Source organism: Pelecanus crispus, chromosome 21 (assembly GCF_030463565.1).
Source record: "Pelecanus crispus isolate bPelCri1 chromosome 21, bPelCri1.pri, whole genome shotgun sequence".
Lineage (NCBI taxonomy): Eukaryota > Metazoa > Chordata > Aves > Pelecaniformes > Pelecanidae > Pelecanus > Pelecanus crispus.
This window is the reverse complement of record NC_134663.1, coordinates 2,975,886-2,993,861: the sequence shown is the minus strand read 5'-3', so window position 1 is coordinate 2,993,861 and position 17,976 is coordinate 2,975,886. Positions and strand designations below refer to the sequence as shown.

Sequence of the window (17,976 nt, the reverse complement as noted above, 5' to 3'; positions counted from 1 at the left end):
ATCAATTAAAGTAACCTGGAAGTCTGCTGTGACCCTTCCCTCCCCTGCAGCTGCTCATGGACCATGAGGTCTCCCTGTGCTGTGACTTTTTGAAAGGTTCTGGCATCTTGCAGTGGTGTCTGCTTTATTAATTAACACCGCAGGGAGTACCGCTCTCAGCTGGTAACTATTACATCCTGCCTCTGAATGGTTTCCCCAAATTGTTGTGTCTTTTGGCTGAAGTCCTTCAGTAAAATGACTCAAGAGCTTTGGTTTGAATAGAAGGCAGTCCTGGAAACTGGAGTTGCATGGCTTTTTGCTTTTCCTTGGCCTCTGATCACGAAAGACCCCTATTAACCTGAGCACAGAGCTGACCGCTGGTCATTGTTTGCCTTGGCACGAGAGGGACGAGTGAAAGATGCTGCCCTGCTGCTTACGCACTGTCAACCCTTTTCTCCTGTAAAATATTCTTATTTAGTGTTTACTACTGAGCATTCTGGAGTATCATAAAACAAAACTGTAACCTGGAGGGGAATTTGGCGTATTAATTACGCTGACGTGCCTTCTTATCTCTTGAGAGTTAGAGGTCCTTCAGGACTTGACTGTGAGGCTACTCACCACACGTTATCCACCTTTGTCTTCCCAAATATCCTTCGTGTGGCTGCCTGCTACCCAGCAAGACCATCCAGATGCTTCAGAAGGTCCCAGCAATATATTAACAGCACTGTGTTCTCGTGCGTGTGGGACAGCCGTGGGAAAGCTGCAGTGACTTCTTTAGAAACCCGACTAGCTTTCAGCTCAGTCACGGCCCTGCTACCCCTCATCTTAGTTTTTGGAGAGAGATTGTTTCAGTCCAGCTTAGTTTTTAATTAATTTTTGCTGAGGCTTTTCAAATCCGATTTATGCAGTAGCAAGAAACAACAACCACATAAAATGAAGTAGGTTAAAACAGATGTTTAAAGAAGATTAAAACTGAAAACCAGATTTTTCTGAAGACCACTAGGCTTGCGGTTCTGCTGGGCTCAGCATTAAGACACCCCCCACCACCACCAACTTCAGTATTTTAATTTGTAACTAACTATGTTGTTGTGCTCTGTTATGATCTGACTAAAGGGGCCACTCGGATTTTTTTTTTTTTAATACTGTTCACGACAATTGCTCTGCCCATGTGTTTATCCTCTGGGCTAAAAACCATCTTGTATCCCGAAAAACATTGTCAGAGGTTTCTTTTGAAATCAGTGCTAGTAGGTATTGAAGTCGGGCATGTCTGACTAGTACTAATGTGCCTTGACTCGGGAGCCTTTTATTTCTACAGAACACACATATCCTACCCTGTTGACTGCATTTACTTTGGGAAATCCCCTTTGTTTGCTGCTGGAGGGGAGCAGCCTTGTGCAAGCAGTTGTACTTCCTTCCTCTCTTCCCCTCCAGCTCTCTCTGATGTGGGGCAGGACTTGATTCCTCTCTCTCAGCCTCACCTCCCGTCCTGCAAAAAATTGAAAAATACCTTGTTTCCATAGCAGTATTTCTCTGAATGCCTGATAAAAATTTACAAATCTCAATCTTGTGAAACCAATGTGAAAGTACGTGGCTCCTTGAAACCAAATGTTTATTTTCCAAGAATTCTTTGTGCATATTCTCCCCAGCCCTGATTTAGTTAGACCTGTTGTAAAGTCTCCCCTCGCTTTTTCCTGTTTCTTCCCCTGCTGTCCAGTGCTAGACTTTTAACCCACGTGCTTCTATTCCTTAGGCAAGTGCCTTTCATCCCCAGGTCTCAAAAGCACTTCAGTAGGAAGCTCACGACCATCAGCCCTGTTTAATACAGGGGGAAATTGAGGCACAGCCCTGGAGGTGACCTGCTGGAGGTCACACAGCAGGTCAGTGTCAGAGCTGAGGTTTGAATTCTCTCTTGAATTTCGGGCTAGTTGCCTGGGATTTCTGATACATCTCCTCATTAAGCAGCTTGAAAAGCTGGTTAATGTGTTTTTCTCTGTCTTCGTGTGTGTATGTGAACTTCTGGTCATTTTTTAGGGATAGCTAAGACCTAGCAAAAATGCTGGAGGATTTTAGCTTCTAGACATCTGGTTTTGGAGCCAAGTCTTTCCCCTTCTCCCTCCCCTTTGGTGGTTGCCAGGAAATAATGGAGCTTTAAAGGGTTGGGGAGCTTTTTCCCACTGCGCTCTGGCATTGCTTCATTTGGAAACTATTCAATCATCAACGCCCACGTGTGCTGTTTGACCACTCCATGTGGTGGATGTCGGAATGAAGGCTGGGGAGTACGTGAGTGGGAAGCAGGCAGAAAAGGACCAGGATTTAAACTCTGCGCAGCATCTGGATGAAATGCCTCTAATGAGTCAAAAAGTTGCTGGTTCATACCTTAAATGACTGGTTTATATAATGATGTAGCAGTTGTATGACAAGTCGGTCCCTATCCAGGCTTAGCAACCCCAAATTGGAGACCATTAGCCACTACTCCATCAGACAGACAGGGTTAGCCAAGACTGCTTCTGCAAAGTGTCTGTGTACGGTAACGTATGTTGATTTTCTACAGATGAAACTGGACATGCAGTGACAGAAATAAGTCTTTTATCGTACTGGGAAAACAGAGTTCAATTTAAATACGTCACTTCTGACCATATTATAATACATTTTGTTACTCTTCTAGCTTTCCACTGTTTAAGTGATCATTTTGGCTGCTTTATTGAAGCACGTATGGGAGAAAAATGTTTCAGTTCTGTCCTGATGGGATTTGAACCAGAGTTGGCTGTAGCTTGCTAGAGCTACTGCGCTACTGGATTTACAGAGAAATAGGAAAATCAATTGCTAGCACTTGTGACCTGTAGAATTTTGCCCTGGAAAAAATATTTTCTAGCTAAAACTATTTAGCAAGTTGGCCTAAGCGTAGAAATGGTTTTCATGGGGGTTTTTTTCAGTTTATTCTTCTATGCCACAAGAAATAATTTACTTCCGTTTTTACGGGCAGCATTGTACATAGTCTCTTCCATAGCTTTATCCCCTGCTGCAGCAAGAGATACAAAGTCCACGTGGTCACCAAGCATTACTCAAACTTTCCTTTCCTTTCAGGACAGCCACACAGTACCTACCTGCACTGATCAGCAGCTGCTAGCAGAGGACTTGGCTCTGAGAACTGTGAGCACTGAAAATGGAAAGATTCCTGGGTTTTACCCGTAACCACTGTTTCATCATGCTGTTCTTCACCTCCCTGAGCCCGCTGGGCTTTGCTCAGTATGAACACTGGCCCTACCTCCCTGGTTACCCTGAGCCACCCCCACAAGTGTACCAGCCCCCCCAGAGACCGGCAAATGTTCCCAAGATCCAGCTGCGGCTTGCAGGGCAGAAGAGAAAACACAACGAAGGCAGAGTGGAGGTGTTTTACAGTGGCGAGTGGGGCACGGTGTGCGATGATGACTTTTCCATCCATGCTGCGCACGTGGTCTGCAGGGAGCTGGGCTACGTGGAGGCGGTGTCTTGGCTACCGAGCTCGAAGTACGGAAAAGGAGAAGGTAAGGTAACTCCAGAGCAGTGGTGGTGTACTAGCTGTCTCTCCAACCCCCAATAGTTCTTGACCGGTCAAAGTTAAGGTGTAGTGATATTTCCTACAAATGTAACTGAAATAGCTTCCAGGCGAAGCAGTGCCTCTTTAAATCAGGTTCCCAATTAGATTAAGCAGTTTAAATAATAGGTGTTTGCTTGTTTTGACTGAAACAAGTTAAGGAATGATGAGATAAAGAGCTGAAGGACCAGGTCATGGTGTATGAACTCTGGCAGGGGATGCTTGGGAGCAGCTGACGGTAGGTAAGGGTAGGAGGCTCTTCAGCAGCCAGTATGGCCAGTCAAAAGGGAAGCTGCACCCGCAAATGTAATGTATAGATGGTCCACTTCCCTATTCATGCTTCTGTTGCCTTGCAGTGAGTCAAATAGGGCCTCTAAACACTCCTTCCCCCTATTCTTTTTTTCCTCTGAACTATTTGGGCTCTAAACAGACTGCCTATGTGATGCTACACAAATCTTTCTTTTGCCCTGTTGGCCTCTCTAGAAACACATGCATCATATTCTGCAATGCAGACTAGCCTATAAAAGCCCAAAAGAGTGTGCACACGCTTCGTGTCCTATATAGGACTATATTTATAATAATCCTCTTGGACACTCTCAGGCTGTTCTGGTGGGAAAAGCTATTCACCCTCACCCCAAATTGTACATCCTTTCTTGCTCTTTGAAATTGTACGTGACGGATGTGTTGATAATTGCGGATTGCACCTTATTGCACCTCATTCCTAAGTACGTGCTGAACAAAGACTTGGAAAGGTGAATGTTTGTGTGTTATAGCAATGAATTCTTAAAATCACAATGCTTGAGAGAGAATAGCTCTGTAATAGCATATAACTCAACAGATTTAATTGTTGTCTTTTGATATGCTGTTAGTTAAATGTTGACCTAGGGAGAATTTTTTCTGCAAACATTGAAGCCTGGCACACTGTTGATGCAACCACAGACAGATTATTTCCACTGCAGCAGGGATAAATGTGCTGTATGTCTGTTACTTAGCACCACTCGTTAGTGCTCGCACCTATAAACTTGCCCGTAAAAGAGCAAGCAGGCCTTAACAGTGACTTGACTGAAATGCGAAACCTTGAATGTTGTCCCAAGCTGTGGATTTTGGCTCTTGGGGTAGAGCAGGAGATTTCCGAGTGAGAAAGAGGCCATGACATTTGAAAACAAACCAGAAAGTGATTGCCACGTGATTTAATGGGAGCAAGCGTTCTCTGCATGCCAGACAAGCGCTGGGTAAATCCTGATGCAGAGAGCCCATGCGGAGGGGGTCATGCCTTCCTCAAATCCTGGAGCCAGGCTTTCCATGAGCTTTTTCTGCTCTCCTGTTTGGGGAGCACCGAGAGGGCTGGCAGATCCATCGGCTGGTGATGAACCAACTGCACTTGTTGGGGCTGCTGGAACAGCCAAGGGAAATAGCTACAGAATCTCCTAGTGGCTCTGAAGGTCAGGAAGTCCTTTCTGTCCAAAGGATGTGTTACAAGCAAACTGTCTGGGATCCTAAAATATGGGAATTACTTGTTGGCCCTTGCTCCCTGCGATGTAGGTAGCAAATCGCAGGGAGCAGCATGTGCCCAGCACGTTTTCAAAGGGAAAATGGGCACTTCATAAAGGTGAATCTCAGAGATGCTGTTGGGTCTTTTGCTCTCAGCCGCTCCTAGGAAAACATGACCTAAAGTTTGGAGGTGACACCTATTGATTTTTGTCTGCTCATCCTAGAAGTGAGTTCTGAAGGACCCGATTTGTTAAAATTTGGGGTTTTTATATATATATATATATATATGCGCATGTACACATGCATGCTCACTTGCATATGCATGCAGTTTTTCCTGGAGGGAAAGTGGTAATTACAGTCTGGAAACTGGATCTGGCAATTGGCTTTCAAAGAGCATCCAAATAACAGGAGGTTCTGATCAATAGTGGTTTGTTAAAGCTTTTGTAAAAAATCTGCTTTTAAAAAAAGGCATTTAATCAAAATTTGGAGCTGTCTCCTACAAAAGATTTAATGAGGATTTGACAAATGAGAAATGATGTAAAGAGAAGCCGTAAATACAGAAGGAATGATTTGGTGAGTATGATTAGAGGGCAGGGTCTAATCAGCCAAATCGAGGGGACCCGGTGACACTGCGTGCTCTCAAGTGGCTCTCATCAGAGGAGGTCATTTACCACTGTGAGCAGGACTGCAGCAGAGATCTGCTTCAGGCTGGGGGTATTTTTTTTTTTTATTACTATGCAGATAAGTGAAAGGGAAAGCTGTGGGGCAGAGCTGCCTGCAGTTAGTTAAGTACTTGAGGTGGATCTTGATGTTCCTTAGCTGTTGATTCAAGCTTATTTTAGCAGTAATCTCTTCCCCTGCCATAGTAAGAGCACAGCAGCCTTACTTGCTTTCCTATCAGCTATCAGTACAATCTAGATTTATCCTCTTTGTGAGTCTCAGTTCTATTTTCTTTCCCCTTCAGGGAAAATTTGGATGGACAATGTCCACTGTAATGGCAAGGAGACCAGCCTGGCAGCGTGCACTTCAAATGGCTGGGGAGTAACTGACTGCAAACACACCGAAGACGTGGGAGTGGTCTGCAGTGAAAAGAGAATCCCTGGCTTCAAGTTTGACAACTCATTGCTTAACCAAATAGAGGTAAACATACTTAAAATTACAAGCTGCTGATCAAGAGCCTTCTGCAGGCAGGGATGTCTGCTACCACACATTATAAGTTATCCCAGCTGCACGCTATGGTTAAAGCAAACTCTTGACAGTCCTTCTAGATGCTGGCTGAAGATGCAACTTTCGGATTTTAATTTCAGCTGTTAAAAGCATTGTGTGTATAATAAGAATTTGAAAGGTTTTTTTATAGCATAAGTATAAGTAAGGAGAAAATATATTGTCTCTCTCCTGTTCCGCAATCACTTTTCAGAATTGAAAAGTGGTTTATTATATTTCTAAGAATGCATTTTGGAGAGACAGAGATATGTGCTGTACTCATAGACCTTACACCTGGGTGACTTTGTTGGTTCATAGTACTACATTACTGAGTTTTCTTTCCCCGAACCCTCCCTTTCGGTACTGGGAGCAATTTATGGTGTATAACAGTGGGGGTCAGCAGGTGGGCTTGGATTTGGAGGTGAGTAACCCTATGGCTTATAACCAGGGCTTGAAAAGGGTGGATTCGTAAGGAAAGATATAAAGAGATTTTTGCACAGTTTGGCTAAGCAATGACTAAGTAACCATGATAACAGTATAGAAATATTCGTGGGAATGGGGGATTAGTACTGGAAGTGATGAAAGGAATTGGAGAGGAAAATGTGGTCTGGTCACTGGGGGAAAGGTTCTGGATTTTCACTGGGTTAGATTGCTAGGCTGAGGTTGAGACTTGGGGAAATGACAGAATCAAAAAGCTTGAATCACCTTCCAGTGGACTTGTTAGACTTCTGCAGAATAAAGAGCTGAGGAAATGCTGGGCTGGAAAGAAGTTGTGCTGAGCTCTTCGAAGAAAAAAAATGTGGGTGGTGTTGGGTTTTTCTGGGTTTTTTTTTTCCCCTTCAGCTTTTCAGGTTGGAAAGTATTTGTGGTGACTCTGCTAACTTCTCCCTTGTTTCGGATGTTCTGATGTTTCAGTATATGAATTCAGTGGTTGCCCTTGGTCAAAATTTATTGAAAGAGTCTATCCAGTAACCACAGTCAAATCTTATTTTAAGCAGACAGGGAATCCAGGATATATTGCATACCACAGTGCGGTTTCCACAGCTGAATCTTGGCTTTGTTCATGATCCCAAACAATGGATACAACCTTCTTTATCACTTTAAAGCAAAATTATTCTAGCTGTTACCTCATAGCCACTGATTTAGAAAGGGTCTCCCGGTATTTTCTTCTACCAGATTTTTCCATTGGAGTTAATGCAATGCAGCATACTTGGCAAGGGGAGATAATATGCTCAGTCAAACCTTTCATTGCCCTGCTGAGGCTTTAGGAAGAACACTTTTAAGAATACTTTAAGAAGTAAGGGTGAGCAGGCAGCATTCAGCGCTTTCATGGAAGGCTCCCATGCAAGGGTGCAGATATAGGATATGAGAGCTGAAATTCTCTTTGTTGCCTTGACCTTGCTTCACTTGGCTAAGGAGGGAAAGGAGACTTTCCGGGAGGGATCCGAAGCTACCTCCTTCAATGGCACTGTTGTTGCTTGAGGAATGAGGCGAGATCATGGAACATCAGTGATGGCTTTGGCAGACGTGTGCTTCCCCAAAGCCGCAGTGAATCCTCAAAACAGAGGCCTGGAAGAAAAGATGCTTTAGTCTAGACGGAGGTCACTTCACTCTGAGATGCTTCAGATATTAATCATAAAAGCTTTGGAGGGCTTTGCTTTTCCGTTAGCTAAGCACTGGAGGTTGACTAATGAGTTGAACACGTTGGGTAATTGAGGTAATCAGCTTGTGCTGATGCTGTGTGGGTGCTTAAGCTTCACATATGATAAGTAAAATTAATCATGAGACTGAAGCAGTTCATGTAGCAGAAGCCTGACTCACCAGCAGGATCACTCGGGAGAAATAGGTGTAAGAGAAGTCGTGTTCCCCATGTCCTGGCAGCTCTTGGGAGCTATGTATGGATGAAGGCATGAAGGCAGCCACTGACATGACAAGTAACAGCATTTACAGCAATTGCTAAGGGGCACTGGTGACTAAAGACGCTGAACTGGTGGGGGAAAAAGTAAAATGGAAGAATAGCTTTATTTTTAAGTGCCTGCACTAAGCTGGGAGCTGTCAGCCTGGCAGTCCCTGTGACTTTGTCCTGGTAGCAGAAAATCAGTGTTGTGTTTTCTGGGCAGTGGCTGCTGTCACCTCCAGCTCTATGTGTCCGTGTGTAGGTGCTTCTCCCCTCCCTATTGCTGCTTCCATTTTAGGAACAACTTAGTGCCGTACTGTTGCTTCTACTCCACAAAACCAGGCGGATTTTTCCTACATCCCTATAAGATGACTGGCAGACGAAGGGTTTTTTTTCTGCTGGTTTCACTGCAGCAGGGTTAAGGCTAAAGGTGATGTGCTATAGATTTTTAAAATGCCATTGTGGAAGTACTTTTCAGTCGCAGCTAGCTGTCAAATGTTTAAGCTCTTTGTCCTTCTCTCAGCTCTCCTCCTCTTAATCTTTGCTTTATCTCGTTAGCAGCTGGCGTGACATAGTTTCAGTCAAAGATGATGAGCAGGGTTACTCATAGGGTCATAAACTCTAAAACAGGGAGGTCAAAAGGCTTGCGTGAATGCAAGTTGAAAGTCTTTGCCCTCTCTAACATGCCTGGGAATTCTGCAATCATACCTCACATTCACCAGAGGAAACATCATCGTTTTGTAAGCTGCTGGGTTCTTTAGTCTGTAACCCAAAGCTTGCCCAAGCAATGTTTTCTCTTTGGAATGAGATCAGGGTTGAAGGGCCTGGAATTTTCTACTGAGCAGCAATGCTGTGGTCAGATCTCTCCACCAGTCCCACTGGCTTCAGCTATTGCACTGACGGAGCGAAACCAGTACAAATTTCCTACTGAGATTTCCATTGGAAGATATTTCAGTTTGCCCTTAAGCTGCTTTTAAAACCAGGCTTTACTCAGAATAGGCCTGGTTTAAGATGATGCACAGAGCTTATGTATTCAACTGCACCTTCCAGTGCCGCTTTCCCACACTAGTTAGTAACAACTGTAATGGTTCCCAAATGGATCTGACTGTTTGCAAACTGATGTGTTTACAGCCAACAGATTAACAGGAGCGAGCGCTGACTTCGGTGCACGCAGGCGTTGGGCTGTAAGCTGCCGTCGGGTAGGAGCAGCAGTTTTGTTCCGCGTTCCTGTTGCGAGGGTTCAGGGGAAAGGCGTGCTTTGTGCAGGCTATGTGCCATCGCACTTAGATTTCCTTGCCTGTGATAGGGAGCTCTGTGTGTTCCCACTGCCGGGGACAGATAGACCATCTTAAATTCATCATTTAGAAAGTGTCTTAAAGAGCCTTTCGTGCTAAGATCTCTGGGGCTGCCAAGGGCTGCTAAGATTTGACATGGAAAGGCAGTAGGTATAAGGCAACATCTGACTTCATTTTGACGGGGCTCCAGCTCGGAGGGGCTGTGCAAATTGACATTTGCTCAAATCTGGCCTTGCTTCCTAAAATCTGACAGGCAGGGAGTTCGCACTCTTTTAAAAGCAACATGATAGCCCTCGAGCAGAGTTTATTTTTATTGGACAATGTACATGCCTCCATTTCCCAGTTTGGAAATGCTGCAGATAAGTAGTATAGGATGAACTTTTCCATCACCATAAACCACTTGGTTTTTATATGTATATGTTCAGACAGATCTTTTCCCGTCACAGCTCATATTTTGAGGGTTATGTCATATCTCTTCCTGTCCCAGAGCCTTTCCATTCCCTCCCCTGTTGGGAAGGGGCAGTGCCTGACCCTTGCTTCTGTAAGACAAGTTGCCGGTCACAGGCCAAAGTGAAATGTTTCAGTCTAGGGCGAATGATGGAAGATCTGTGATAAGATGATGGGAGACAGGTAGGAAGAGGTTAACTCTTCTAACAGGACCGAGGTTGGGGGCAGCTCTGAAATCCATCAGTCTGTTGCTAAAGGTCAGAGGAACTCCCATCGTTTTTGCTTGCTATCTTCCGCAGCCACTGCAGCTTTTAGCCTTGGGACTTGTTCAAAGGCTTATTTTTTGGAGGGTGATGAATGTGCGTAGCAGGACAGCCCTTTCACGGCATTAGCCCGATACCCCTTTAGCTCAGTGGCTGTGTAAACACTGAAGGTTGCTCACCTTTTCAAAGCTAGGAGAGCAGTGTTTGTTCGATGCTGACGTGAGCGTGATGGCATTAAAAGCATTTTACACAGGAGCTTTTCCCCCTCCTCTTTAAAGTGTGTAGACTAAATACGCAGACGGTGTCTCGTTAATGGAGAGAGCAGGGCTTGTGGTTTGATTTTGTCTGTTATTACCTGTTTGCCTTTGGGAGCATTAGGAGGGGGAAGGCAGGTACCACTGGTATCGCATCCCTGCTCCCCTCCTGCAGACTCCAGCTCTGTCGGAGTAAGCTGCACACCCTGAAAAGGGTCATAAAAAGCAGTAGCTGTGCTTGGAAGTGCTGCAAGGCACATAAAGGCTGCCCACAGCCTGTGTGGATGGTTGGGAATGTGAGGAAGTTGGTGCTGAACCTGCTTGCTGTGATCCTTCACTGAGGCATCCTGTGCTTGCAGTACGGTGGGGCCAAAGTTGTTGTTAAAATAACACCATCGTTTAACTCAGAGTTTGATTGTGCTTGCATTCCTTCTTTTTTAGCCACAGCCTGGAGTAAAAGCTGTTTTGCATCCTGTAATTCACATTAGTGGCTTGATGTACAACTTGGGTCTAACCATGATGGCAGAGCACATTACCCACTTTATTCATAGTGGTAACTCTTGTAGGCATTACAGTGTGGCAGGCGCATTGCGAGTGGTGTCTGGGGAGCTCAAAGGAAAAGAAAAGTTTAATCATGTTGGTTTTAAGTGCTCAGAGCATATCTGAGAATGCAGAAACTGCTTGCTGATTCTCTGATGGAGTTTGGGAGGGACAGACGGTTAAGTGCTTTAAATATATATGCTGAAGTGCAATAATTCAAGCTTCGTAAAATATAACGAGCAGAATCTGCTGCTTTAGCCAAAGATCTCTGATCGCATGGGGGCTTGTGCTGTCTGTTTGCCCCAGGTAAGCACTGTATCTGTTCTGCAGGTGGAGCCGGCGAGGGGAAGGGCCAGGTTCTGGGAGCTAAGTGGAGAAAAAGAGCTGGGAGCAGAATCTGTGCATCTTGACTATCCTGAACTGCACCCCTCCTTCCACTAAGATGTAAAAAGCAAAAGGTGCAAAGAGCAGGATAAAAGCCGTGCAGACCAAGGGCTGTTGGTCGTTTCTTGTCTTGCAGTTCACAAGTGTCTGGAAGTGGTTGGGTGGGTAGCGTGGACCTGCTTTAAGGTTCCTTTATACGGTGCCAAAGCCTGCCGTTTAAATGTGTGCACAGTCTCAAATGTTTTCCTAAGTCTTTGCAGGATGCCAGAAGCTCTGAAATCAAAATGATTTAATGTGTGCTCACGAAACCATGAGCCGGGAATGCAGGCCCTGCTTTTTCAAACAGTACATGTAGCCACTTCGTGTTGTCTAAACACAGCACAGGCCCACCTGCGACTGCCTTACTGGGTTGACCAGCAATTTTAAGACCACAGTAACTAACTCCTACCCTTAATATATTTCTTAAATAAATGCACGATAGGTATTTTTTTTAACCTCTCCCCAAAACCATCCCTAACAAAATATTTGTTGTCCACCCTCTTCCTCTGTGTGCACACACAGAGGCTTCAAATAGGGCATACTCTAAATATATCGAATTGCTGCAGCCATTACAAGTTCACAAATAGACCTGGTACCTGAGACTAGACCGTAGCTTTGGCCGGACGGTGGGCAGACAAGGTCTAGCTAAACATACCAGCCTGTGCTGCTATTTCTGTCCTTCTTTTCCCTTCTGGGTGTATGCAAAGTATAAAAATCTCACTTCAAAGCCCGGTGGCTCAAAGGCTCTGGTTATGCCAGGTTAAAAGTGGGTTGAACTATATTGTCCAGGTTTCTCAACCGGTGGGAAAGGGCATTGCGGAGTCCTGCTCAGGAGCTTTCAGCTAAATTGGGCTCTGCGGATGAGGCCATGTAAAATGCTCCTGTATGCTGAGCTGCTGCTGACTGGAAGGTGTAAGGAAGGGAGCAGGACAGGGGCGTTGCTTGTGGCTGGCACACAGGTAAATCTTCCTCTTACCTAGCTTCTTGCTGTGCAGCGGAGACTCTGTACCGTGGGGAGTTACAACTTAGGTCACCACCGTCTGAGACGTCAGCTCTATGTCTCGACCGTCCAGTTCTCAAGAATGTTTGACGATAAAAGGTTTATTTGCCTGTTTGTTATGACAACAGTGTTTAATTTATCTCCCCTTGGTGTAAATGTTTACTTCTCTAAACATAAGCCTGTGTGCAACATAAATGCTGATGCTTTGTGTGTCTAGAAGAGGTCTCGGCATCTCTTCTGGAGCAAACTCCAGACAAATGTTAATTAAGCAGCTCTTGGGCTAAGCCACTGTGTTTCTTTAGTGCTACAATTTTAAAGTGAGTGTGTGTAATAGTTTCTCACTGCTTGCCTCAATGGTTTCTTTGTGATGGCTTGTGGGATGTTAGGGTGCTGGGGTTTGCTGGGCAGAGAGCTGCTGCTTGTCATCTAGTGGGAGGCGCGAGCTGTGGAGCTGGTAGGGCTGAGAAAGCGCCGAGGCTGGCATTGGTTTGCTGCAGCTCCTTGGGGAGCAGAGTTAACCTGTTTGTCTCCTCACACCAACTGTAGCCAGGGCCTGAGTAGCCGACAGCCGTCGTGCTGGATGCGATGCCATTTCTCTGTTACACGGGGCAATATTTAACTAAGCCTGAGAACAGAGTATGATCTCGTTCTGTTTTGCAGTGCGGAGGCCAGGTAATAAATCTGGCGAGCTTGCAGCGTCTGATCCGGATTGCCTTTAAAATAGCTCGGGAGAAAGGAAATGGAGAATGTAAAAGCAAAAGCTTTGCTCATCGTGAAACCCTCAGGCCGTGACGTGCACAGAACAGAGCAGCATCCTATCCTAAGCTAAGCCTCCCACCCATGCCAAAGCATCTCCAGGGTTCAGTGCTCCTGCCTTCTCTTGCTTGCTTCTGTTACCAGCGTTTCTTTTCTCTAGTGCTTTTCATTAGCCTGCTTTGCATTGGCAATCATGAGGCTGCCGCTGAAGCGCTTCATGGCTTAGCAAAGGCTTTTGTCATTTATAATCTGCACTGTATTTGCTCCTGGACCCTAATCCTGAATTGCACTCTCATTCCTTACCCTTTTGTACTGCACAAACCCAGAACAAAAAGTGCTTGCAGTCCAATACAGCATAATGTTCCCAGGGGACTGCTGTCCCCCATAGGCAACCCGTCTTTGTCTTGCAGCATTTATTTCACCATATTTATTTAACAGCTGGGACCTTGTTAGTGACTCAGAGGCACAGCTCCAAATGTTTAAAGCGAAACAGATTCCACCCGTTCCTATGTATGTGAAGAGATAGCTTTATAAAAAGTCATCTTCAGGGGAAAAGACTTGGTAGCTGAGACTTCAGTGGATGTTAAGTGAAGGTTTTAAATGCAGGAGAGAAGATGCCTCTGGGATGAACAAAGTCTGTGTGGAAAGATTTCGTGTTCTTAATTGGGGGAAAAAAAAAAAAAATCATTTCTTGTCCAAGTTGCAGCCTTAATGTCTTGGTGTTTGGGAAGCAAAGAAATCCTGGAGCTCCACTGTAGATGAAAAATGATGATAGGAATAGGTTTCTGCATCCAAGGGGCAGTGGGATAGGCCAGGTGTAAGGAAGGGAAGAGCAGTTTGAGTGGATCACGGGGAATCTTAAAGCGGAAGAGCAATGAATATGGACTAGGCACAGACAGAGGGAGCACACAGGCTCCTTGTATTTGTTAAATCAAGGATTTGTGGCAAGAAGTGCACCTTGCCTAAGCTGTCTGCTTGTACAATCGCCTGGCGACCAGATAGCTGCCAGAGCCAGTACTGAATACCTCCACGCTCTTGCTCTGCAATCCTTAGCATCACTCATGGTGATGTTTTAAAAAAACAAAAAAAAAGTAAAATACACAGAAGCAAAATTTCATTCCAGTTCCCTTTCTGCCTGCATTTGAATAGTTTCTCTGGCCGTAGGGGACACAGATACGGCTGTAGCTGTTCAGACCCACCTGCCCATGCAGTTCTCTAGCTGGTTTCTTAGTGTCCTCGCTGAGTGCCTGGGCATGTGTTTCAAGTGAGTGTCAAGTTGCTCTTCTGAAAAGCCCCTCTGAAATCTTGGCTGCTGCGGCTTGCTTTCAGCCAGGAGCCAGTGATTCAGAACCAGGGTAGCGTCTGCAATCTGCGAAGTAGCAGTCGGGTTTCTAGGAACGGGATCTACTCCCTGTATTGATTACTGTGCATCCCCAGGGCTGTCGCAAGAAGAAAGCGTATCGCTGAGCTTGGGCAGTGGAGGAGGACACGAGCATGCTGTCCTGGGCATAATTGTTCTGCCAACACAAAACAGATGGCAAAAGGTGAAAGAAAACGTTATGAAAGTTGGTGTCAGTTTTTGCAATCAGATCTGAAGCCATGGGGAAGCATTTGGTTCAGAGAGTGGAAACAAAAGCAGCTGAGGCTCATGTGAAAACTTTCCAAGCCAGGAATCCTTTTGTGAAAGCTCAAAAACAAACCCTTTTCTTTTTGCTGTCTCTGGGCAGGCCCCGGCTTTCTGAAGGTGAGAATCATTGGTTTCGTAACAGAGCACAGCATGTTGGCTTGCAGTGGGCTTTTGTGTCCCGGGACTGATGAGTGTGGGTCTTGGACGTGGCTCTTGGCGAGGAAAGGAGCGGGGTGGAGGGAATATGGCCCAGCCCAGAATAGTCTGACACTTCCCCCCCCCGCCCCGGCCTCATTTTTATACTAATTTGTATTGTAGTAATGTTGGAAGTCCTAACAAATCACATCTTTGCTTTGGGCAAATGCAGATGTGAAGCCCTTGCTGCAGAGGCTTTGCAATTCGGAGCAGGTGGGATGAGCTTAGCATTGTCTTCCCTTTCCAGAACTGGTGACGAAGTGTGAGCAAGAGGCTGGAGCTAAGAGCAAGGAGGTGGGGAAGTGAGTTTGTGTGGCTGAAATCACACAGGAGAACTGAGCAGGATCTCTTCAGCCTCAGATCAGGGAGTCATTTTAGCATCAGTTTGATTTTTATATCCCTATACACAGTCAAGTGGCTCCAGTGAAAAGCAGGTTGATGTGGAAGCCAGAGCTTTGAATCTAGGAGCAGATGTACTACGCTTCTTCCCCCTGCCCACCATAGCCAGCTTTATCTTGGTTTCTGTTTCTTTGCACCTTTCAAGGCTAAGGAGGCTTAACTCAAGCAGGAGAAAAATGCCTTAGGATTTCTTATTGCTTGTGTGCTTACTCCCTTAACGGAGTTCGTCTGTGCCAGAATGGATGTCTTGGATGAAAGCGAAGCTGCGGCTTGACGAATGAGGCCAGTGGTGATGGAGCAGACCCACAAACTCCATGAACGGGGTCAGCAATGCAAGACGCGCCGTCCTCTGAACTAGCAGCGCTCTAGAGAGCAGAAGGCAAAGGCAAGAGCTGATTCAACCTCAAATATGTGGGTGGTATTGTTTCATAAGCAAAGGAGAGGTTGGAGATCCAGGTCTGAATTATGCTAGTAACTGAATTCTAAGGCTTGGAGTTTAGAGGGAGGGAAAAAAAAGGAAAAGGGCTGGCATGTACGTCTCCGCAGCTGTTGGCCTAAATAGGTGGAAGTTGCGCTAGGCTAGCTGAGAAGGGGAGGACTGTCATGCATGAGCCATGAGAGCTAACTCTTTCTGGGCTTGGTCTCTCCTCTTGCTGTGTGGGTAGAAATCCTCAGCAGCGTTTTCCCCTTGGATTGAGGAAGCTGAGCTGTGGGTCTGGGCATGGTTTTCTCCCCCCCTGCTTTGTGTTCCTCAGCCTTAGAGTGAGCAAGCCACGTCCCATCGACTTTGGGGCTTGGGCCTCTATTTTCCTTCCTGTAATGTGAGGTGCAGCCAACCCAGTTTTATTTCCTAGAGTTTGCTCTTTGGTGAACGGCTGCTTGGCTCCTGAAATATTGTTGAAGCCTCTACTTTATGGTTGATAACCTGAGGTGGGAGCTTGGCAGATGTGCATTCAGCTTCTGAGTTGGTTGCAGATACCTGCTTTGTGATCCTTGGATATCCTTCAGAGGATTTACCAGATCTACCTTGTACCTTCAGTGTATGGCTGTAATGTGAGAATAAGTAAAACTTTCAGAAATGAGGTTTCCTTGTTGATATGACAGCTTGTTGTAGGCATTTGTCTCCATGTGTACATAAAGTATGGAGAGGGTGATTTTTAAAAGTCTGCTCTAGCTATTAAGTATTGTTTGCTTCTGACTTTCATGTGGAGTCTGTTTTCACCATTAGCCCAGCTGCTCTACACGTTGGTGTCGGAAGATGAAATATAAGTCTGCCTGTATTTGCATTATTGAATACTCCCAGTGTAACAAAAACTCCGTAATGAAAGAAAATTGTTCAAATCTGTAAGGAGTTATCGGGAGCAAGCTCTTAGCAGTCCTTTCTCCTTGAGAAACCTCCAGTATACTTATTTTGATCCTTTGTTCTTTAATCTTCCGATATAGCTGAGGTCTACAGTATGTTGAATTCTCTCAGACGTTTTGCTGTTTGTTCAGACTCAGTGCAAACCCTTGAGCTGCTGTATCAATAATTCCCCGCTCTAAACATACTCTCTGTGAGCGGAAAGGGGAATGGATGTGGATTGGTTTTGCTCTCAGACAGATCATGAAAATGTCATTGTATGCCGGTCTGCTATAGCTATCTGAAGATTGAAATACCCTCGAGGGAATGAAATGATGACTTATTTCTTGCTAGTTTGCTTCCCCCCCCCGCCGCTTTCCTTGGCAAATACAGGCAAAAAAATATGACAAAAGAGTTGGATTCACTAAAACAGAGTCCCAAGTCAGAGCAGGCTTTCTTTTCCTGTATGTCAGCATCTCTGGGGGAAGAAGCATGGCGTGGGACCTTTGTACCGGAGTCTGCAGTGCCTGAGGTATCGTGCTGGCTCTGACAGTGTTTTTTCAAGTCCAAGAGCAAGCCATTCAAGTTTGCACCTTATTTTTCACTTCTGTGAAATGACCAGCAAGGTCAACCCAGTCCGATCAGTTAGTGGAAAAGACATGCCCAAACGCGCAGCCTGGAAGTAGGAAAGGCAGGTATCTCGAGTCCGAGACTGGGTCACAGGTACCGCATTAGGTCAGGGCACCCCAGGATCCTTCACGGGGACCCCAGCATCCCACCCCTGCAGTGGTCAGAGCTCTGTTGGAAACAGATGCAGCAACTTGTTTTTATTTGCTAAGCTGCTGAACTAATTGCAGAAATAACAGGCAAATCATAAGGTACCTAACAACATTCCCAAGCTTCCCTTTTTTCAAGAGTTTTTATTTTTTTGCAACTTTGTGACTTCTCTCTCCCCTTCTCTGACTTGGTGGGCTGGTTTCTTTCTTTGCTTGTTGCTCTGATATCATAAATCCCGGTAAGGGATTCTCAAATCCAGCCAGGGTTTTTGAACATTAAAATATACCCTCTGGCTTGGAAAGTCTGTGAGATACAGATGCTCAGAAGCTGCAGGAATACAGCAGGGAAGGATTGCTGCATGTTGCCCTGTTCAGATGCTCTTTCCTCAGCATCTGTTATTGGCAGCTGTCAGACACAGGCTGGATGTCTTCGTTTTTGTGCAACGCGGCTTCTGCTAGGCTGGTGGGGTGGGAGGGAGAAAAAAAAAAAAGACCCAAATGTGCTTGATCAGAAGGTG

At 45.5% G+C, this 17,976-nt stretch overlaps 1 protein-coding gene across 3 annotated transcripts in view; it reads left to right on the top strand.

Moving 5' to 3' along the window:
• The window catches only part of LOXL2 (lysyl oxidase like 2), a 60,430-nt gene that overhangs the window by 14,456 nt on the left and 27,998 nt on the right, over nt 1-17,976 (top strand). For all 3 annotated transcript variants that reach the window (XM_075724010.1, XM_075724008.1, XM_075724009.1), the window contains 2 exons: nt 3,064-3,503; nt 6,009-6,184. In XM_075724010.1, the coding sequence (XP_075580125.1) occupies nt 3,143-3,503; nt 6,009-6,184 (537 nt within the window). In that variant the 5' untranslated portion in view covers nt 3,064-3,142. The remainder of the gene's footprint in view (nt 1-3,063; nt 3,504-6,008; nt 6,185-17,976) is intronic.